This window comes from Neomonachus schauinslandi, chromosome 5 (assembly GCF_002201575.2).
Source record: "Neomonachus schauinslandi chromosome 5, ASM220157v2, whole genome shotgun sequence".
Lineage (NCBI taxonomy): Eukaryota > Metazoa > Chordata > Mammalia > Carnivora > Phocidae > Neomonachus > Neomonachus schauinslandi.
Genome location: NC_058407.1, coordinates 139863974 through 139881852, shown reverse-complemented (window position 1 = coordinate 139881852; position 17879 = coordinate 139863974). Strand labels below are relative to the sequence as shown.

The 17879-nt window shown below is 41.2% G+C and overlaps 2 protein-coding genes across 2 annotated transcripts; one reads left to right on the top strand and one right to left on the bottom strand.

Annotated features, from left to right (window-relative positions):
• The first annotated feature begins 68 nt into the window (after positions 1–68).
• ZNF200 (zinc finger protein 200) lies at positions 69–9444 on the top strand. The gene is made up of 5 exons (XM_021698005.1): positions 69–243; positions 932–1262; positions 1860–1951; positions 2281–2401; positions 8693–9444. The coding sequence occupies exons 2-5, from the start codon at positions 1016–1018 to the stop codon at positions 9442–9444; spliced, it is 1212 nt and encodes a 403-aa protein (XP_021553680.1). The 5' UTR covers positions 69–243; positions 932–1015.
• Positions 9445–16379: 6935 nt separating this feature from the next.
• Positions 16380–17299, bottom strand: LOC110587811 (olfactory receptor 1F1-like). The gene is given in 2 exon segments (XM_021698004.1): positions 16380–16573; positions 16576–17299. Coding segments are annotated over 2 exon segments (918 nt in total).
• Between the last annotated feature and the right edge of the window lie 580 nt (positions 17300–17879).

Below are 17879 nucleotides of genomic sequence, written 5' to 3'. Positions count from 1 at the left end.
CCGGAAACGAGGCACCGGTTGTGACGTATCGGCTGCGGAGGCGCCCGGCCTCCCAGAAGGCACCGTGTCCCGGCCGTCCTCCCCAACTGACGGTTCCTCACGCCAATAGTCACCGGCGGCCTGTGAGGACACTCGGAAGGGCGAGGGGAGGGCTCGGCCTCTCGCGCCTAGTTTCCCGGTCTCTGCGCCGGGGTCTCTGGGCCGTCCCCTGCGAGCGCCCAGGGGCGGCAGAGCCCCTGAGAGGTGAGAGGCTCCGCGAGGGCGGGAACCAGGCTGAGGTGGCCTCTAGGGAGCAGAGCTTGGTCCGTTGCTGGGGGAGCCTGCCCGGCTAGGGAGCCGGGAACGTACCCCGGGCAATGCCGCCGCCTGGGCTTTGTGTTAAAGGTACTCCTTGGCCGGTGGGAGAGGCTCCGGAATGGGCCTGGCCAGCTGGGCCCCACTGTTTGGTCCCTCGCCGCTCTCAACAGGGCTTTCATGGCGGAAAGGAGTCAGCAGGCCGCGTATGGACTAATCGTGCTGCCTTGCGTTTGCTCCTTGAGCCATCAACTGCCCCCGGAGGGGCATCCGAGGGACCCGCGGTCCAAGGTGCGCAGTACGGCTTCATTTAATGGCTAGGCCAACTTCTAAGCAGATGCCCTTGGTACTGGACACCAGGTTTCCTATCTTCTAGCCCATTGCTCTTCCCAGTGGAGCTTGCACTTCATGTTTCTCAGGAGAATGACTCCTGGGGTTTGGATATCTCCGGCTTTCGTTCTCAGAGCTTCCTCTCAGGCCTTGCTATGAGTGTCTAGTTCAGCGACCTTCCGTTTCAGTTAGGAGTTCCTCACACCAACTTGTCTTTCCTTCCGCTTTACATTTCATGTGGCCTCACTATCCTGGCCGTATATTGGACCTGGTTTTGTGGGTAAACCATGGTTTCTCTCATCTGCAGCTCGGCTCTCTGACAGATTTCCTTCAGTAAGAGGTGACTCCTGAAGCTCTGCAAAACGAGTGTGGTGTGTGATTGCAAGGAGTGATGGCTGCAAAAGTGGTTCCAATGCCCCTAAAGCCAAAGCGGTCCTTTATACTGAGAGTTCCTCCGGACTCCAAGCTGGGCCAAGACCTACTTCGAGATGCTACTAGTGGGCCCAAGACCATCCACCAGCTGGTTCTGGAGCACTTCCTCACCTTCCTGCCCAAGCCAAGCCTGGTCCAGCCCAATCAGAAAGTCAAGGAGACCTTGGTTATTATGAAGGATGTGAGCTCAAACTTTCAGAACAGACGTAAGAAGCACATGCTGTTTCACTAGAAGAGAAGGGAATGGTACTAGGGGCTGAAATAGGTTTTTATGTTAGTAATGAATTCAAGTTAGGATAGTGGGTATTGAAAAAAGTTGATTCTAGTGTCAACCTGTTGGGGAGAGGGAGTATTTTTTCTCAAGCTGGAGTTTGGATTGCTGGGTGTGTGTAAACCCATAGAATAAACAGTGTCAGTTTTACCCAAACGTTGGGAGGGTGTATATCATTTTAGGATAAAGAAATGTGGATGAATTGTTGAATTGACTGCAGTTTATGTGGAATTTTGGAAATTTTGTGCTTGTTGTGGGCATTTTCAGACATTATCCTCCTCCAGCCTTCCCTTTAGTAGTAATGGGAATTTTAAAAGTTCTTAAGAGAATCATTCTTTTCATAATGAGGAGACCCTGTATAGGTTCAAGACCCTGTGGTTTATGGCTTGAACTCTTCCTGGGCTCACAGAAGCAGAAAAAGCCATAAGTTGCCTTCGGAAGGAGTGAGGACTGGGAGGCCTTAAGGTGTGGTTAGGGTTCCCATATTAGAGTCACCGATTTTTCCATTAACTACAGCTTCCTCTTTACCCAGTGCAACCTCATCCCATGGTGAAGCTTCTGCCCAGAGAAGGAATCCAGCAGAAACAGGACACAGTGTCGCTGTATTTGAAAACTGAGCCTGAGGTGGGTTTGGTTTTCCCATTCACTGTTTTGAGTACATCACCTTCTCTGCTCTTTCAGCCCTCCCTGCTCAGCCAACCCATGTTGACTCTTGGGAGTCAGTAAGGGGAGTGGGCTTGTTTTTCACTGCCTCCTTGGATATTTCTCTTCTGCTTGTCCTTTGGCTCCTCTCTGAGCCTGGCTCTCTGGTCTGTGCTGCATCTGCGTGGAACTTATAGTCCCCTTTCACCTTCCCTTCCCTGATCGTTGGGTTTCAGTCTTCTTTGCCAGCAGAGCTGTCAAAGAACCAAAGAACCTGTTATTAAGAGGAAGGGGGCCTATTGCTCTTTCAGGAACTGGTGGTCTTTGAGGATTTGAATATATTTCATTCCCAAGAAGAATGTGTGAGCCTGGATGCTACTCAACAGCCCACCTCAGAGAAGGAAGACAATGTTGGGGAGATGATGTTACTGGGTAAGAAATTTTGTGTGTTCATATTGAATGCTGTGGAAAAAGCACATTCTTATGTCAGACTTTTTATTTTTTTTATTTTTTAAAGATTTTATTTTATTTATTTGAGAGAGTGAGAGAGAGAGCACAAGAGGGGGTAGGGTCAGAGGGAGGAGCAGACTCCCTGCTGAGCAGGGAGCCTGATGCGGGACTCGATCCCAGGACTCTGGGATCATGACCTGAGCCGAAGGCAGTTGCCTAACCAACTGAGCCACCCAGGTGCCCCTTCTGTCGGACTTTTTAAAGACCTGATTAACACTAGCTAAGTATATGGTCACACACGTTTAATTTTTGTTCTATCCCATGTGGCAGAGCCTACACCAGCTGTGGCGGCCATTTTTCCTATATCTTTAGGGCAGCAAGGGCTGAGGAGACTTGTCTTGATAAGCAAGACCTGCAGCTGATATACTGACGTCAGATATTCAAACAGGTAGAAAATGCAGGCAGATTGTTTCTGAGTCCATTTTCTGGATTTAGTGCTAGTCCCCCAACGGGTGTATTTTAAATTAGTGTTTTCACTGGACCCAGGACTCTTTTAAGTCTTTTTTTTCCCTTGATGTCTAGTAGCTGTGAAGTCTACTAGTGTGAATGAAAATATATCCCATGTTGATGGGAATAATATCTAGCACTTATCAAGCACCCATGTGCTATTATGTACGAGGCACCAGTCTGAGTGCTTTGCATGCATTTATTATCACATACATTTCTCACAAAAGTACTGTAGAATATAGGAAGTATTACTATTTTACAGATGACAGAACTGAAGCAGAAAAATGTTAAGAAATTGCTGAAGTTCGGGCAACCCTCTCAGGTCCCCTCCCTCTTCAGGAGCCTCGTACTATTGCTCAATAAATTTTGCTTTCTTTCCCACCAAAAAAAAAAAACAAACCACACACAAAAACAGAAAAATTGCTAAATGTTACACAGCAGTAGGTAGCAGAGCAGGGATTTGGACTCAGAGAGTCTAACATCAGAGCTTTCAGTCTTAGCCCAGAATTATACTGCCTTCTTGCTGCATTTCTCATAACTTTTTCAGTGAATTGCCTATATGGTTGGTGAATGGGGCCTTCTTCATTTGTGCTTATTTCCCAGTAATGGTTAAAAAGTATTCTTATATGAAACTACATATGAACTAATCTGGCAGCAGCTTCTCTGTAAGCTAAGAGATGATTCAGCCTTTTTCTACAAATGCACTGCTAACCTAGAGTCAGGAACCCTCAAAAATCATTTTGCTGAGTGCCTAATACTTTTTACTTTGCCTTCAGGGCTGTTTGCTTCTGAGGCTGAAGTGGAACAGAAAGTGGGTTTTGTGAGTTGCTGGGGTAACAAAAATCAAATCCATGAGTGTTGAACTCTGTAGTTGTCTTACATTGTGTGGTCAGTGTAGTGTGGTACATAGAGAGCCTGCTTAATTTCCCACAAGTTATTCTATGTAATATTTGCTTAAGATTTTATATATTATATATATGTATATATATGTGTGTGTACACACATTTATTTATTTATTATTTTTTATTTATTGTAAATTCTACGCCCAACATGGGGCTCCAGCTTACGACCTGACAACAGGCATGCTCTACCAACTGAGCTAGCCAGGCAACCCTAATATTTTCTTATTTTAGAGATAAGCATAAACAGATCAGATTTATTACACTGAGTTTTTCTCAGTCTTGGGTAAAATTAGCATATATTTTAGGTGACTGGTTGGTGGGTATGTTGCCAATTCCAGGAACACTTTGGTCATGGACCTTGAAGCTCTCAGGCCCAATCCTCACCCATACCCGAAAGCTGATGATTTAAACCAACATTTAATAAATGCTACTTGCTGTGTCCTTAGGTAGAGTTGGATTCTGGAGTTGATTATCAGTGGGTTAAAATGATACATAGTGCCCCATTCCTGCCCTCTAAAGCTTCCAATTTGTTTTTAAAAGATAAGTCATTCACATAAAAAGATAAGCATTATGAAACCATTGTAGCTATAAAGGCTATGACAAGGTCAAGATAGGATTTGGACCCAGGAGCAGAGTTTGGAAGAAGATAGATTTGATTTCAGATGAGATTGAATGCATGATAGGAAATAAAGTGAGATTATTTTCTGGGCACTTGAATATTAGGAATTGGAGGTCACATGTAAAGATGTAGAGATTTGGGAGCCATCAGTATATAGCTGACATTTGAAATAGTAACATTAAGTAGTTTGGAAAGGGAAAAGTGTAAGGGAATGAACTTGTGGGGACAGAAATCACAGGAGAATCCTTGGCAGAGGAGGATAAACTGTGTGTCTCAGTTCAAGTGAATCACATAAAACAACTGAAAATGTAGAATAGAACACTTAAATTTTCAAAGAGATAAGTTTCTGTGGTTATACCTGCCCTCTACTGTGCTAAGAGAATATAAGCCTTTTCAAGATTGATGCAGATTGACTACATACTATACAACAAAGACAGACTCATTAGATTCTAAAAAGCAGAAATAACACAATAGGATCTATCACAGTGCAGTACAACGAGAAAGTAATAATGAAATTGGAAAAAAAAGTTCCCTTCACCAAGAAATGTTTAAACTATTAAGTAACCTTGGGTCACGGGAAATACAAATTAAAATTACACAATTTTTCTAGGGGTGCCTGGGTGGCTCAGTCAGTTAAGAGTCTGCCTTTAGCTCAGGTCGTGATCCCAGGGTCCTGGGATTGAGCTCCGTGTTGGGTTCCCTGTTCAGCAGGGAGCCTGCCTCTCCCTCTCCCCCTGCTTGTGCTTGCTTGCTGTCTCTCCCTCCCTCCCTCTCTCTCTCTCAAATAAATAAATAAAATCTTTAAAGAAAAATAAATTTTAAAAAATTACATAATTTTCCTAGCATATACCCTGTTTCAGAACCTATAGTATAACACAGAAGTAGATTTGAATGAATGGGAAGAAATACCATGTTGACTAGTAAAATTTAACATTAAAACGTCAGTTCTCCCCAAGTCGATTTATGAAGTGAATGTAATCCCTTAAAAAATACCAGTAGGATTTTTCTCCCTGGAACTAGACAATCTGATCTCTAATTCAATTGGAAAAATAAATATGAGTAACCAGGAAAATTGAGAAGAAGAGCAGTGGAGAGGAAGGGGCTCATAAAGGTGTTGGGACAACTCAGCCATTTGGCAAATCATACCCTACTTTGCACACCAAGAAAAAGCCCCAGCAGATTCACTTAGGAATACAAATGACCCATAAACACATGAAAAGATGTCCAGCCCTACTCATAATTAGAAATGCATATTAGACTTATACCAAGTTACCATCTTATTTCATCTATCAGATTTCTAGAAATCAGAAACTTAATACATTGGTAGTGAAGTTGTTGGGATACAGGTATAATACTGGTGGACATGCAGACTGGTACACTCCCTATATATGGGAATCTAATATTAAAGATGAATTTACCTTTGATCCAGCAGTCCCACTTCTGAGAATCTATCCTACAGATAACAGCATACATTCAAAATAATATGCAAATGAGGTTATTCATTGTAGTATTGTTTGTGAAAACACAAGGTTGAAAACAATCCAAGTGTCTCTGCAGGGGACTAGTTGGATATGATGTGTCCACACAGCATACCATGGTAATCGCCATGCACTGGAATATAATGATCAAAATCAAGTAAGTTATATAAGAAGAGGGGAGAAAGGAAAATCTATCATCTAGAGAAACCATGGAAGAAAAAAAAGAAACTAATAAAAACTGGTACCTATCTGGGCGATGAGTAGAATGGATGGAGACAGGAACTGGAGTAAGACTTCTTAGCATATACCTTTTCATATTTAGATTTTTGAACCATATGAACCATATATTAGCTACTAAAATTTTTTTAATCTTAAAAATTAGTACACTGGGGCATCTGGGTGGCTCATTCAGTTGAGCATCCAATTCTTGATTTCAGCTCAGGTCATGATCTCAGGGTTGTAAGATCAAGCCCCACATTGGACTCCACACTAGGCATGGAGCCTGCTTGGGATTCTCCCTCTCCCTCTGTCCCTTCCCCTCCCAACCCCCCCAACCCCGCTCATGCTCTCTCACACACGTGCGTTCTCTCAGATAAATGAATAAAATCTTGAAAGAAAAAAAAAAGAACAAAATAGGGAAACCTGCTATCACTATTAAAATCATTAACTGGATAAAGCAAAAAGATAAGAAGTTAAGCATAAATATTGGGGTGCCTGAGTGGTGCATTCAGGTTAAGCATCTGCCCTTGGCTCAGGTCATGGTCCCAGCGTCCGGGAATGGAGCCCCACGTTGGGCTCCCTGCTCAGCAGGGAGCCTACTTCGCCCTGTCATGCCCACTTGCACTCTCTCTCGTTATCTCTGTCGATATCTCTGTCTCTCTCAAATAAATAAAATCTTTAAAAAGAATAAATACTGGGAAGGGAGGGAACCAAAATATGGTTTGTACTTAGAAAATCTAAAAGGATCAACAAAAACATCTTTAATAGTTTTAAAGTAGGTAGACAGGGAATGTTTAACAATAGCATTCTTAAATTAACACAAAATGATGGAAGCTGTCATTCAGAATGGCTATAAAATAGTAAACCACAGGGGCGCCTGGGTGGCTCAGTCATTAGGTGTCTGCCTTCGGCTCAGGTCGTGATCCCAGGGTCCTGGGATCCAGCCCTGTATTGGGCTCCCTGCTCAGCGGGAAGCCTGCTTCTCTCTCTCCTGATTCCCCTGCTTGTGTTCCCTCTATCGCTGTCTCTCTCTGTCAAATAAATAAAATCTTAAAAAAAAAAAAAAAAAGGAGTTAAGTATAAATATAAGTTATAAAGGAATGGCTAGAAAATAGAAAATTTATCAGATTTTGATATTTTTATGGTTAATTTGTGGAGTTACAGAGGAAGACTTCAGTTAAATATTTACATCAGTAGTGATTGACACAGATTGATTTGCAAGATGTAAAATTTATTTAAATTTATAAAAGTCTCAGCCCAATAAATTACTAGTTTGTAATAACAAAGTACAAAAAAAACTACAATGAAAAACCATTTTATACCCATTAAATGTTTTTAAGTTCAATCTAATGCTGGCAAGATTAGGTAAAATTGATACCCACAGGTTGATGGTAGTGTTAAAATTGGTAAGCTTCTTTTGAAAGAAGTGTGGTAATCTCTATCAAGAGCTGTGATAATTATTGCCGTTTGCTTTCACCCAGCATTTTATTACCTAAGGGAGTGAATGAAAAAGAAAACGCCTTTTGGTGTGAAACTGCAAAGTCCAGCAAATATGCATATTCCAGGCTGTGATCAGCCACATACTGAAGTGGTCGATTTAACCCTTTATTTTCAGCAAGTTGCCCAGAGTTTTGGAGGTCCCTTGTCACCCCACCTTTTCACGGCATACTTTTTTTTTTTTTTTTTTTTTTTACACTTTGTTACCTAGTCTTTATAATCTCTTTATTTCACACAGACTTCTTTTGGAGGTATAAATACAGAAAAGTCTACAAATCATAAGTGTTCCCCTCCAATTTTCACAAAATGTACACATTTGTCTAACCACCAGTCAAATTGACTATTCCTTGCACCCCAGAAGGCCGTCTTGTGCCCACTGCCCAGTTACTACTCCCCTTCCTCCCCTAAAAATACCACATTGTTTTCTACCATAATTTATAGTTTTGTTATTTGTGGTAATCACTGTAATGCCCAAATAATCACCCACTGAGTGAATATGATATGCCTTCATTATTTTTGGTCATTTGAATTGTTGCCAGTTTTTCACTATATAGGACTATATAGTATAGGACACCATATGGTATTATCTAATCCTGTAATATTGTAATATTTAATGTAGTGAAAACCTAGAAATAACTCATCTTACTGTTCACTTACTAGCCTCCTAAAGAGTATGAGTGGTACCCTTTTTAGTATTTATGTCCTTCATCCCTTGGTCCTTAGCTCACTGCTCTACACAGATATAATAAGATCAATATGCACTTTTTGAGTAATTAGTGCCTATTCAGAAAGCAAACATATGACATCGGTAGTCCCACTCATTTTGTTAAAAAAAAAAAAAGAAAAAGACTGTGCTCACATTGCATAGAAAGATTTATCAGTCATATATTCCACTCACAGTAAGAGTGGAAAAGGAGTGTTGATAATGATTATCTGCTAGTCCTCAGATTTGTGACACTCAAGATTATTGTTTGATGAGAAATCTAACTTGTTTTTTTCCTGCCTGGTGTCATATCCCTCAAAAGTTGCTAAATTCTCTTTGTTTCCACAGTTAATGACATTAATCCTGAGAGTGAAGATCTTCAGAAGGAAACTGTAGAGAATGAAGATCATAGAGAGGAGACTTCAGATTGTGATGAAGTAGATTATTCTGTGGTCTCTGAGGAATCACCAGATTGCCATAAAGAAAGACTAAATACATCTATTCCCAAGCAAAGGAAAATGAGAAATCTTCTAGTTACCATTGAAAATGATACTCCACTAGAGGAACTCTCAAAATACGTGGATATCAATGTGATTGCACTTAGCCGAAATCGGAGAACAAGAAGATGGTACACTTGTCCGCTGTGTGGGAAACAGTTTAATGAAAGTTCTTACCTTATTTCCCACCAGAGGACTCACACTGGAGAAAAACCCTATGACTGTAGTCACTGTGGGAAAAGCTTCAATCATAAAACAAACCTTAATAAACATGAGCGAATCCATACAGGAGAGAAACCTTATTCATGTTCTCAGTGTGGGAAAAACTTTCGTCAAAACTCTCATCGGAGTCGCCATGAAGGAATCCATATAAGGGAGAAGATATTTAAGTGTCCAGAATGTGGGAAAACCTTCCCAGAGAACAAAGAATTTGTGCTTCATCTGCAGAGTCATGAGGCTGAAAGGCCATATAGTTGCAAAAAATGTGGGAGAAGATTTAGTCGGCTGTCCAACTGTACCCGGCATGAAAAAACCCACTCAGCGTGTAAGACCCGAAAGCAGAAATGGGATCAAGAAAGGTCTGATGATCCTGCCTCAACCTGAAATGTTTCATAAGGAATTCTGAATTCCCAGGCTGTCTGAAAATATACAGATATGTGAAAACCTCATTATAGCCAAAATTGGATAAAATACCCATCTTGGCTAAAACCTCAAATTTTTAGAAGATTCACAGGGAAGAAAACATCCTCAAGGGCTATACCTCAGTTAGCATCCAGGATTAAGGAGCTTTATACAACAGTGTAGAAGCCACAGACCCCTTTCCCAAAATGGCTTTGAATATGAGTCTGGAGGCCACTCACCTGCAAGGTGAACAGAGTGACTCAATGTATACGGAAAGCATATCCATTTTTTCCCCCACATAGGAATTCACACTTGAGACAAAAAATATAATGTGAAGGTCCTTATCTGGAACTGTGTTCCCCTGAAAGAACCAAACTACTGATTTGTTAAGCCAATAGCTTCTGTTAGCAATTCACATAACCTTCTAAGAATACCCTGTTTTAAAGCTTGAGTGTTGAAAGGGATTGTTTACTCTGGAATATAGGAAAATACAGCAATTGAATGTCAAAGACTTACTCTGTCATTTTTATGTGATCTAAACAATTGATCTCAGTAACATTTGCATTTTGTAGTGAAAGTGACTTTTACAGGAATACTTTTCACAACATACTTTTAAAGTATCTACTGTTCTTACTGTATTTTGTCCAGCTATTGCTTAGACAGCTCTCTCATGCCTTTCCATTGCCAAAAGAAGTTTGGCACTCAGGCCCAGCCACCCAGCCCCATTACTGGAAAAGCTCTTCAGAATCTTGTCCCTCTGATGAGCCAAGAAGAAAACCTGCCTATAAAAGAAATCCAAGAGCCTGAAGAGGAAGATGAAGACATTGGCTTAGACCCATGACTGGTCAATAACCTTACCATGTGCTTAATTCCCCTCCAAGCAGTCATCAGACCCTTGGCAATGGGTGGTCACTACCTCACAAGCAAAGTGTTTTATTTTTAGCAGTTGTCTCCAGTGGCTAGCTCACATTGCCCCTCATGGAGACAAGATTCCAGAGTCTTCATTGTAGTGGATATTTGTTCTTTCGCCTGATACCCAGACTTTCCTGACTTGTCTGCCCAGAGGCAAGGCCAGTGGTGCCTTCACGGGACCGATCCTGTGGTGTGTTATTTTAAAGATTTTTTATCAGTTTTTGCTTTTTTTTTTAGGTTTCCTAAGGCTTTATTTACATTGGTATTTTGATTGAAATAGGTTAATCCTATAAACTGTTTGAGAAAACATGTTAGCTTTATAAATTTTGTTTCCCATCCAGAAACATGCCTTTCCATTTTTTAAAGTATTATATTCCTGAGTAAATTTTTCTAATTTTCTTCATGTAAATTCTATACAATTTTGTTATTGTAAATAGTTTTTTCATTGTATTTTTCTAGTTGATTATTATTCTTATAGGAGTTATTTTTAATTATATATTTGTGAAACTAGCCACCTCATTGAATGTTGTTAATCTTCAGTAATTTCTCAGTTTCTCAATTTGTGGTTCAAAATTATACCACCCACAAATAATAGTTTTGTTCTTTTTTATTTTTTAAACATGTAGTTCTAAGCTTTGTTTTGGTTCGAAGCATACTAAAAAAGGACCTTTGATGATACAGTTCAGTCCTGAGTCCTAATTCAAACACTTAAAGGCCACATAAAAACTGTCCTTTATCAACTTTGTATTTTGAGCCTACAGTACCCTTTAAAAACCAGGGACAAAACTGGCTGCCAGCAATGTTATTCTCTTACTTCTTGAGAAGACTGGCTGGGGTCTGCCTGGTTATCACACCTAGAAAACAAAGGCTAATTGGCTGCCAAGCAGTGACTGGAGAGGGTGGGGTCCGTGGGGCAAGATTGTTCTGTCCCCTATGAAAGGGTCTGACCACACAGTCCTCAAGGCCTTTCGGTGTGTGATACTCCCACGATGCAAACCCCCTCCCCACACCAGGAGGTGCCCTCGGTGCCCTCAGTGCCCTGGGCTGTGGTGCAGATGAGGACCCGTGCAGTCAAAGTCGTTGGCAACTACTGTCCCCAGAGGCTGGCCTGGGCGCCTGACTTCCCTGCACCTACCCCCTGGACCCCAGAGGGTCTGGAACAGAATGTTCCTCACTCCTACCCTTGAGCTCAGAGCAGGATGCCCAGGGTCAGCATCCCCAAACAGGAGTACACTGGGAAGGTGTTAGATGAGAAAGTGCTCAATAAGGAGCTGACAACCAGTTAATGAAAAACAGCACACAACAATGAATGGTCTTCCAATAGAGCAGCAAGGGTCAGAACATCTGAAGGACCAGATATCCGATTCCAGTAGCAACTACAAATTGAAGGCATGCATCCCCTAAAGATGCAGCACAAGGCCCTGGGCTGTAAAAGGAAGCCACATACCCATGGAATTTCTTAAGGTGGGAGGTGGGGGAGAGGGGACATAGAAATTCATTAAAATAAAGAATACATATGCAGCTCCACATTGACAAGTGCTAGGAAGCAAAGGATTCTAGAAGAGTGTTACAGGTGGATTTTCCAGAGAGGACTCGGGAAGTGGCCTTTACACTGAGACCAGATGGATGAGATAGTGGAGGAAGGGGGCAGGCAAGGGGATATTTCAATAAGAATACATGAACAGACAATTTTCAGGTAAGCTTGAATGGCTACGAGAAGTATGAAAGAATCTTCAGGCTTACTAGTAATCTAAGAATTATAAATTTGAAGAACAAAATGTCATCTTAGGTGTATTAAATGAGCAGCATGTGTGTGTATATGTTTGGCTTGGCAAAAGGGGAATGAATATTAGCACTCATCTATTGTGACAATGTTAAAAAAAATTACGTGTCCCATCAATTTATCTTCTCAATATAAGGAAAAATAGAACAGAATACTGAAAATTAAACACAACCTAAATGAATAAATATGTATAATACATAACTAATAAAAAGCAATGCTTTTATCTTAGTTGGCTGGGTGGGTCTCATCCTCTCCATTCTCTCTTTTTTAGAAAGATTTTATTTATTTGAGAGAGCAGGGGGGAGAGGGAGAAGCAGACTCCCCACTGAGCAGAGAGCCTGATGCAGGACTTGATCCCAGGACCCCGGGATCACGAACCGAGCCGAAGGCAGATACTTAAGCAACTGAACCACTCAGGCGCCCCTCTTTCCATTCTCACTTGAGCCCACTCCAGTTTCAATTCCAACACTTCACTGAACATTTACAGAATATTTCACCCAACACCAGCAGAACACACATTCTTCTCAAGTGCATGTGAAACATCACCAAGATGGACCACATCTGGGCCATGAAGCACACTTCAGCAAATTTTTAAAAATAGAAATCATACAGAGTATGCTCTTAGATCGCAGTGAAACTAAACCAGAAATTAATAACCGATAACTGGAAAATACCAAAATATTTGTGGAAATTTAACAACACACTTCTAAATAACAGGTCAAAGAATAAATCTCAAGAAATTAAAAAAGGGGCGCCTGGGTGGCTCAGTTGTTAAGCATCTGCCTTCGGCTCGGGTCATGGTCCCAGGGTCCTGGGATCGAGCCCCGCATCGGGCTCCCTGCTCAGCGGGAAGCCTGCTTCTCCCTCTCCCACTCCCCCTGCTTGTGTTCCCTCTCTCGCTGTGTCTCTCTCTGTCAAATAAATAAATAAATCTTTAAAAAAAAAAAAAGAAATTAAAAAATATTTTGACCTAAATGAAAATGGAAATACAACTTACCAAAACTTGTAGGATGCAGTGAAAGCAATGCTTAGAGGGAAATTTTTAGCACTGGATGCATATATTAGAAAAGAAAGATCTAAAATCAATAATCTAAGTTTCTACCTTGAGATCTACAAAAGAAGAGGAAATTAAATCCAAAGTGAACAGAAGAAAATCCATTAAAAAAAAACACAATAGGGCGCCTGGGTGGCTCAGTTGGTTAAGCGACTGCCTTCGGCTCAGGTCATGATCCTGGAGTCCCAGGATCGAGTCCCACATCGGGCTCCCTGCTCAGCAGGGAGCCTGCTTCTCCCTCTGACCCTCCCCCCTCTCATGTGCTCTCTCTCTCTCATTCTCTCTGTCTCAAATAAATAAATAAAATCTTTATAAAAAAAAACAATAGAAATCGACGAAATTAAGAACAGGAAGTCAATAGAGAAAACCAACAAAATCAAAAGCTGATTCTTAGAAAAGTTCAATACAATTGATAAACCTTTAGCCAAGCTAACTAACAAAAGAGAAACGGCAGTAATACTACTGCCAGGAATGAAAAAGGGGTCATCACTATGAATCCTTTGGACCTAAAAAGGACACTAAAGGAATATTATTGTGAAAATAAGGGAAACTTTATTTTTTTCTTAAGTAGGCTCCACATCCAGCATGGAGCCCAACATGGGGCTTGAACTCAAGACCCTGAGATCAAGACCTGAGCTGAGATCAAGAGTCCAACACTCAAATGACTACACCACTCATGCACCCCAGGAAACGTCACTTTAAATGGAGTGGGGAGACCAGAAGGAGGAGCTCTCACACCCTACCACTCCTCATCATTTACAGACCCAACAGGAACAGAAGCTTTTTGAGTAGATACTACTTGACTACCTCAGCAGGAGAAAGAAAGGTTTTCTCCTTGCCCAGCAATAACCCAGACAATGACAGTCACAACTCAGTCAATGAGGAGGCACTACACTTTGGAACTCCCAGTTAACTCCAATGGACTTTTCGCTTATAACAGCCCCTCCCAACTCCCCGCCTTTCTCTATAAAAGAGCAGTCCTCTACTTCGTTTTCAGGGATTGCCTATGGTTTTGCCACTGCTAGCATGTCCCAAATTACAATTCTCTCCTATTCCCAAATAAACCCATTTTTGCTAGTAAAATAACTGACAGTTTTACTTTTAAGGTTAACATTATGAATAACTCTATGCCCACAAATTTTATACTGATAAAAGGATAAAACAGGAATAAATACAATTATAAACATATATGCATCTAACAAGACAGCACCAAAATACATGAAACAAAAGCTGGTTTCTTTCAAAATTTCAAGGAACAGGTACTTTCTATCTTACAAAGAATTCTTGGATATATGGACTAAAAATTGAAATGTTACCATTTATTCCATTAGGCAAGCATATCAATACACAAATATGACAAATATAAAAATCACATGTTAAACTCAGAAACATCCTCTGATTCTGAATTCTGTTTTATACAAGATGTCATTTTACCTATCTTTCTGAAATTAAGGGAAACTACACTATTTTCCTCTTTGTTCCTCAAAATCCAGAGCATCCTGTTAGTGATGTTTTAACCAGTTTCGTATGTTGGTCAGATTTTTATGTTCTGCAATCATTTTCAAAGTAAATTTAGTTATACTTTTAAATAGTATATTTCCCTCATTTTTTTTAAGATTTTATTTATTTATTTGTCAGAGAGAGAGAGAAAGAGCACAAGCAGGGGGAGCGGCAGGTAGAGGGAGAAGCAGGCTCCCCGCTGAGCAAGGAGCCCAATGCAGAACTCGATCCCAGGACGCTGGGTGAAGGAAGCCACTTAACCGACTGAGCCACTCAGGCATCCCTCCCTTATGTTTTATTTTAGAAACAGAATTAATAGGCAGCATATTTTCCTAGACCAACTTGATAGAAATATATAAGTACAGTAAAATAAAATTGTGGAGACGATATAGTAATTTAGAAAAGCTTTATTACAAAATTATAGCAGAAAATCAGGATATAAATTAGTAACTACATAAAATATCTCTGCACTGACATAAATTGAAGGCAGGGTGGAAAAAAAGATGCAGTTGATTGACATGGCTGAGATTCTGGAAGATATTTGTTTAACTTACCCATATTCCTGCTGTAATGCTGTGTGACACAGAAAGCTCAGGTAAGAAGATAAAAAATAATTCCTTGAATGCATGGCAAAATTAGGGCTTCTTGGAGCCCTAAATGAACCCTTCCCTTTCCTGCCAGTCTGGCTCTCCAGTAAGATGTCTTCCTATCTCTATGTCTCTGTTGTGAGAAAGAGAAATCAGCGCTGACATACAGGAGATTTCCTGGCATTCACAGCTAGCTGTCGGTGCTCTCCCAATGAACACAGACACTATCAGTACCACACAAGGTCATTCTGTGACTGTTATGGCGCAAAAAGAGACGACTCTGTAATCATAACTGAACACAAAAACGTGAACACTGTCCAAGCCACAAAAATAACCAAACTCCTCCCCCCTATCCTGGCTGATATGAGTCACTACTACTTCTTTGCCAATCACAGCTTTGGCCTTAGTCTAGTCTTCCCTCCTCTTAAATTTTTTTTTGAGAGAGAGAGAGTGTGGGGGGTGGGTTGCAAAGGGAGAGAGAATCTCAAGCAGACTCTCCATGGAGTGCAGAGGCCAATGCAGGGTTTGATCTCACAACCTTGAGATCATGACCTGAGCGGAAATCGAGTCGGATGCTTAACCAACTGAGCCACCCAGGCGCCCCTCCTAGATAAAATATTTTCAGATACTCAATCAGAATCATCCCCACTATGTGACACATGTAATCCAGAGCACAGACCCAATTCTTTAAGTCCTCACTAAATTCACCTCACACAAACTCAAGTCTTTTAGTATGTCCTGTGTAGCACCTTCTTACTAAGATGCTCACTAATCCCCATGGTATGTATTCTCCCTTGTGAGCCTAATAAACCAGAATTATTCAACAAGATATATATATTCCTAGTCAGTTTTGGCTGGAGGGCACTGGCAGTTCTAACAGGTGATTTGGTAAAACGATCTCTCTTTCCACCTTTAACCTGAAGTGGCTATATCAAGTTTGATGTCCCAAGACAGAAACTAGAATAATTTTCAATGACAAATGGCTAAGTTGTGCACAATAGAAAAAACAAATATGATCTTCTTAGAAATTAGTTCCTTCCAAGATTTTCTTAGCCCATTTCATTACGAAGTAGAAAAAATTTCATAGCAACCACTTTTCCAAGAGCCCTTTTATGTCTTTGTTTCTCAGGCTGTAGATGAAGGGGTTCAGCATGGGAGTCACCACTGTGAACATCACAGCAGCTGCTATATCTGTCTCAGCTAAGTGCGAGGATAAAGGGTTGAAGTACACAGCAATGATGGTGCCATAGAAGAGAGAAACCATGGCCAGGTGGGAGCCACGGTGGAGAAGGCTTTCCATTTTCCCTTTGTAGACAGGACTCTTAGGACAGCAGAGGTAATACGGACATATGAAGCCAAGATGCAAATAAATGGAGCCATCATTATCAACCCTGCTTCGAAAAGAATCATCATCTAATTGAGGTGTGTGTCAGAGCAGGAGAGTTTTAGGAGGGGTGTCACATCACAGAAGAAGTGGGGGATGGCATTGTCTGCACAGAACGAGAGTCGAGCCATCAGCAGGGTATGCAATAGAACATTCAGGTTGGCAATGACCCATGACCCAGCAACCAGCAGGGCACAGAGCTGGTGGGTCATCTTTGTTGAGTAGTGTAAGGGGGAGCATATGGCAACAAAGCGGTCATAGGCCATCACAGCCAGGAGGAAATTGTCCATGTCCACGAACATGAATACAAAATACATCTGTGTGAGACACCCAGAAAAGGAGATGGTCTGAGTCCCGAGTATGTAGTTGGCCAGCATCTTGGGGATAGTGGTAGAGGAGAAGCAGATGTCCACAAAGGACAGGTTGCTGAGGAAGAAGTACATGGGGATGTGAAGGCGGGAGTCCACGCCAATGACCAGGAGGATGAGCAGGTTTCCCAGGACCGTGGCCAGGTACATGCTCAGGAAGAGTACAAAGAGGAGCTGCTGCTGCTGGGGTTGCCTGGAGAGCCCAAGGAGGAGGAACTCAGAAACACTGGACTGGTTTGTCCCTCTCATGAGCTAGATGCAGATGCAGGGAACAGAAGCAGAGCTCAGAAACCTAGAAGCTATGGCTCTGGATACAACAATCCAAGCTCCACCCACACGGTCATGTTAATGAAACCTGTATTAGAATTGCTCAGTCAGGATCCACCCCTAGTCTCTACACCTTCAACTTCCAACTCCCAGTCCTAGATGACGGTGGTCCCACTGGACTAATCTTTAAAATTTTGTCAAATATAAAAACAAACACAGACACAAACAAAGCCCTTCTCTGCCATGTATGTCTCTATGTATGTATGTCTCTTTTAACATTCCCAGGCTTTCTCCCACTTCTTAGTAGCTTACAGAGACAAGTAAAACAGTTGATTATTATCAGTGTATCTCAAGCTCCAGGTGATGGATTCAGGACTCTATTATTCCCTGCATCTGGAAGATTTAACAAAGGAGGTTCTTCAAAGAACCTCCCTCATTAGTAACTATACATATAAATAACTTCACTCATTAGTAAAAAATATATATGTGTGTGTGTATATGTATGTATATGTATATATATATATATATATATATATATATATATATATATATATCCTGTTAT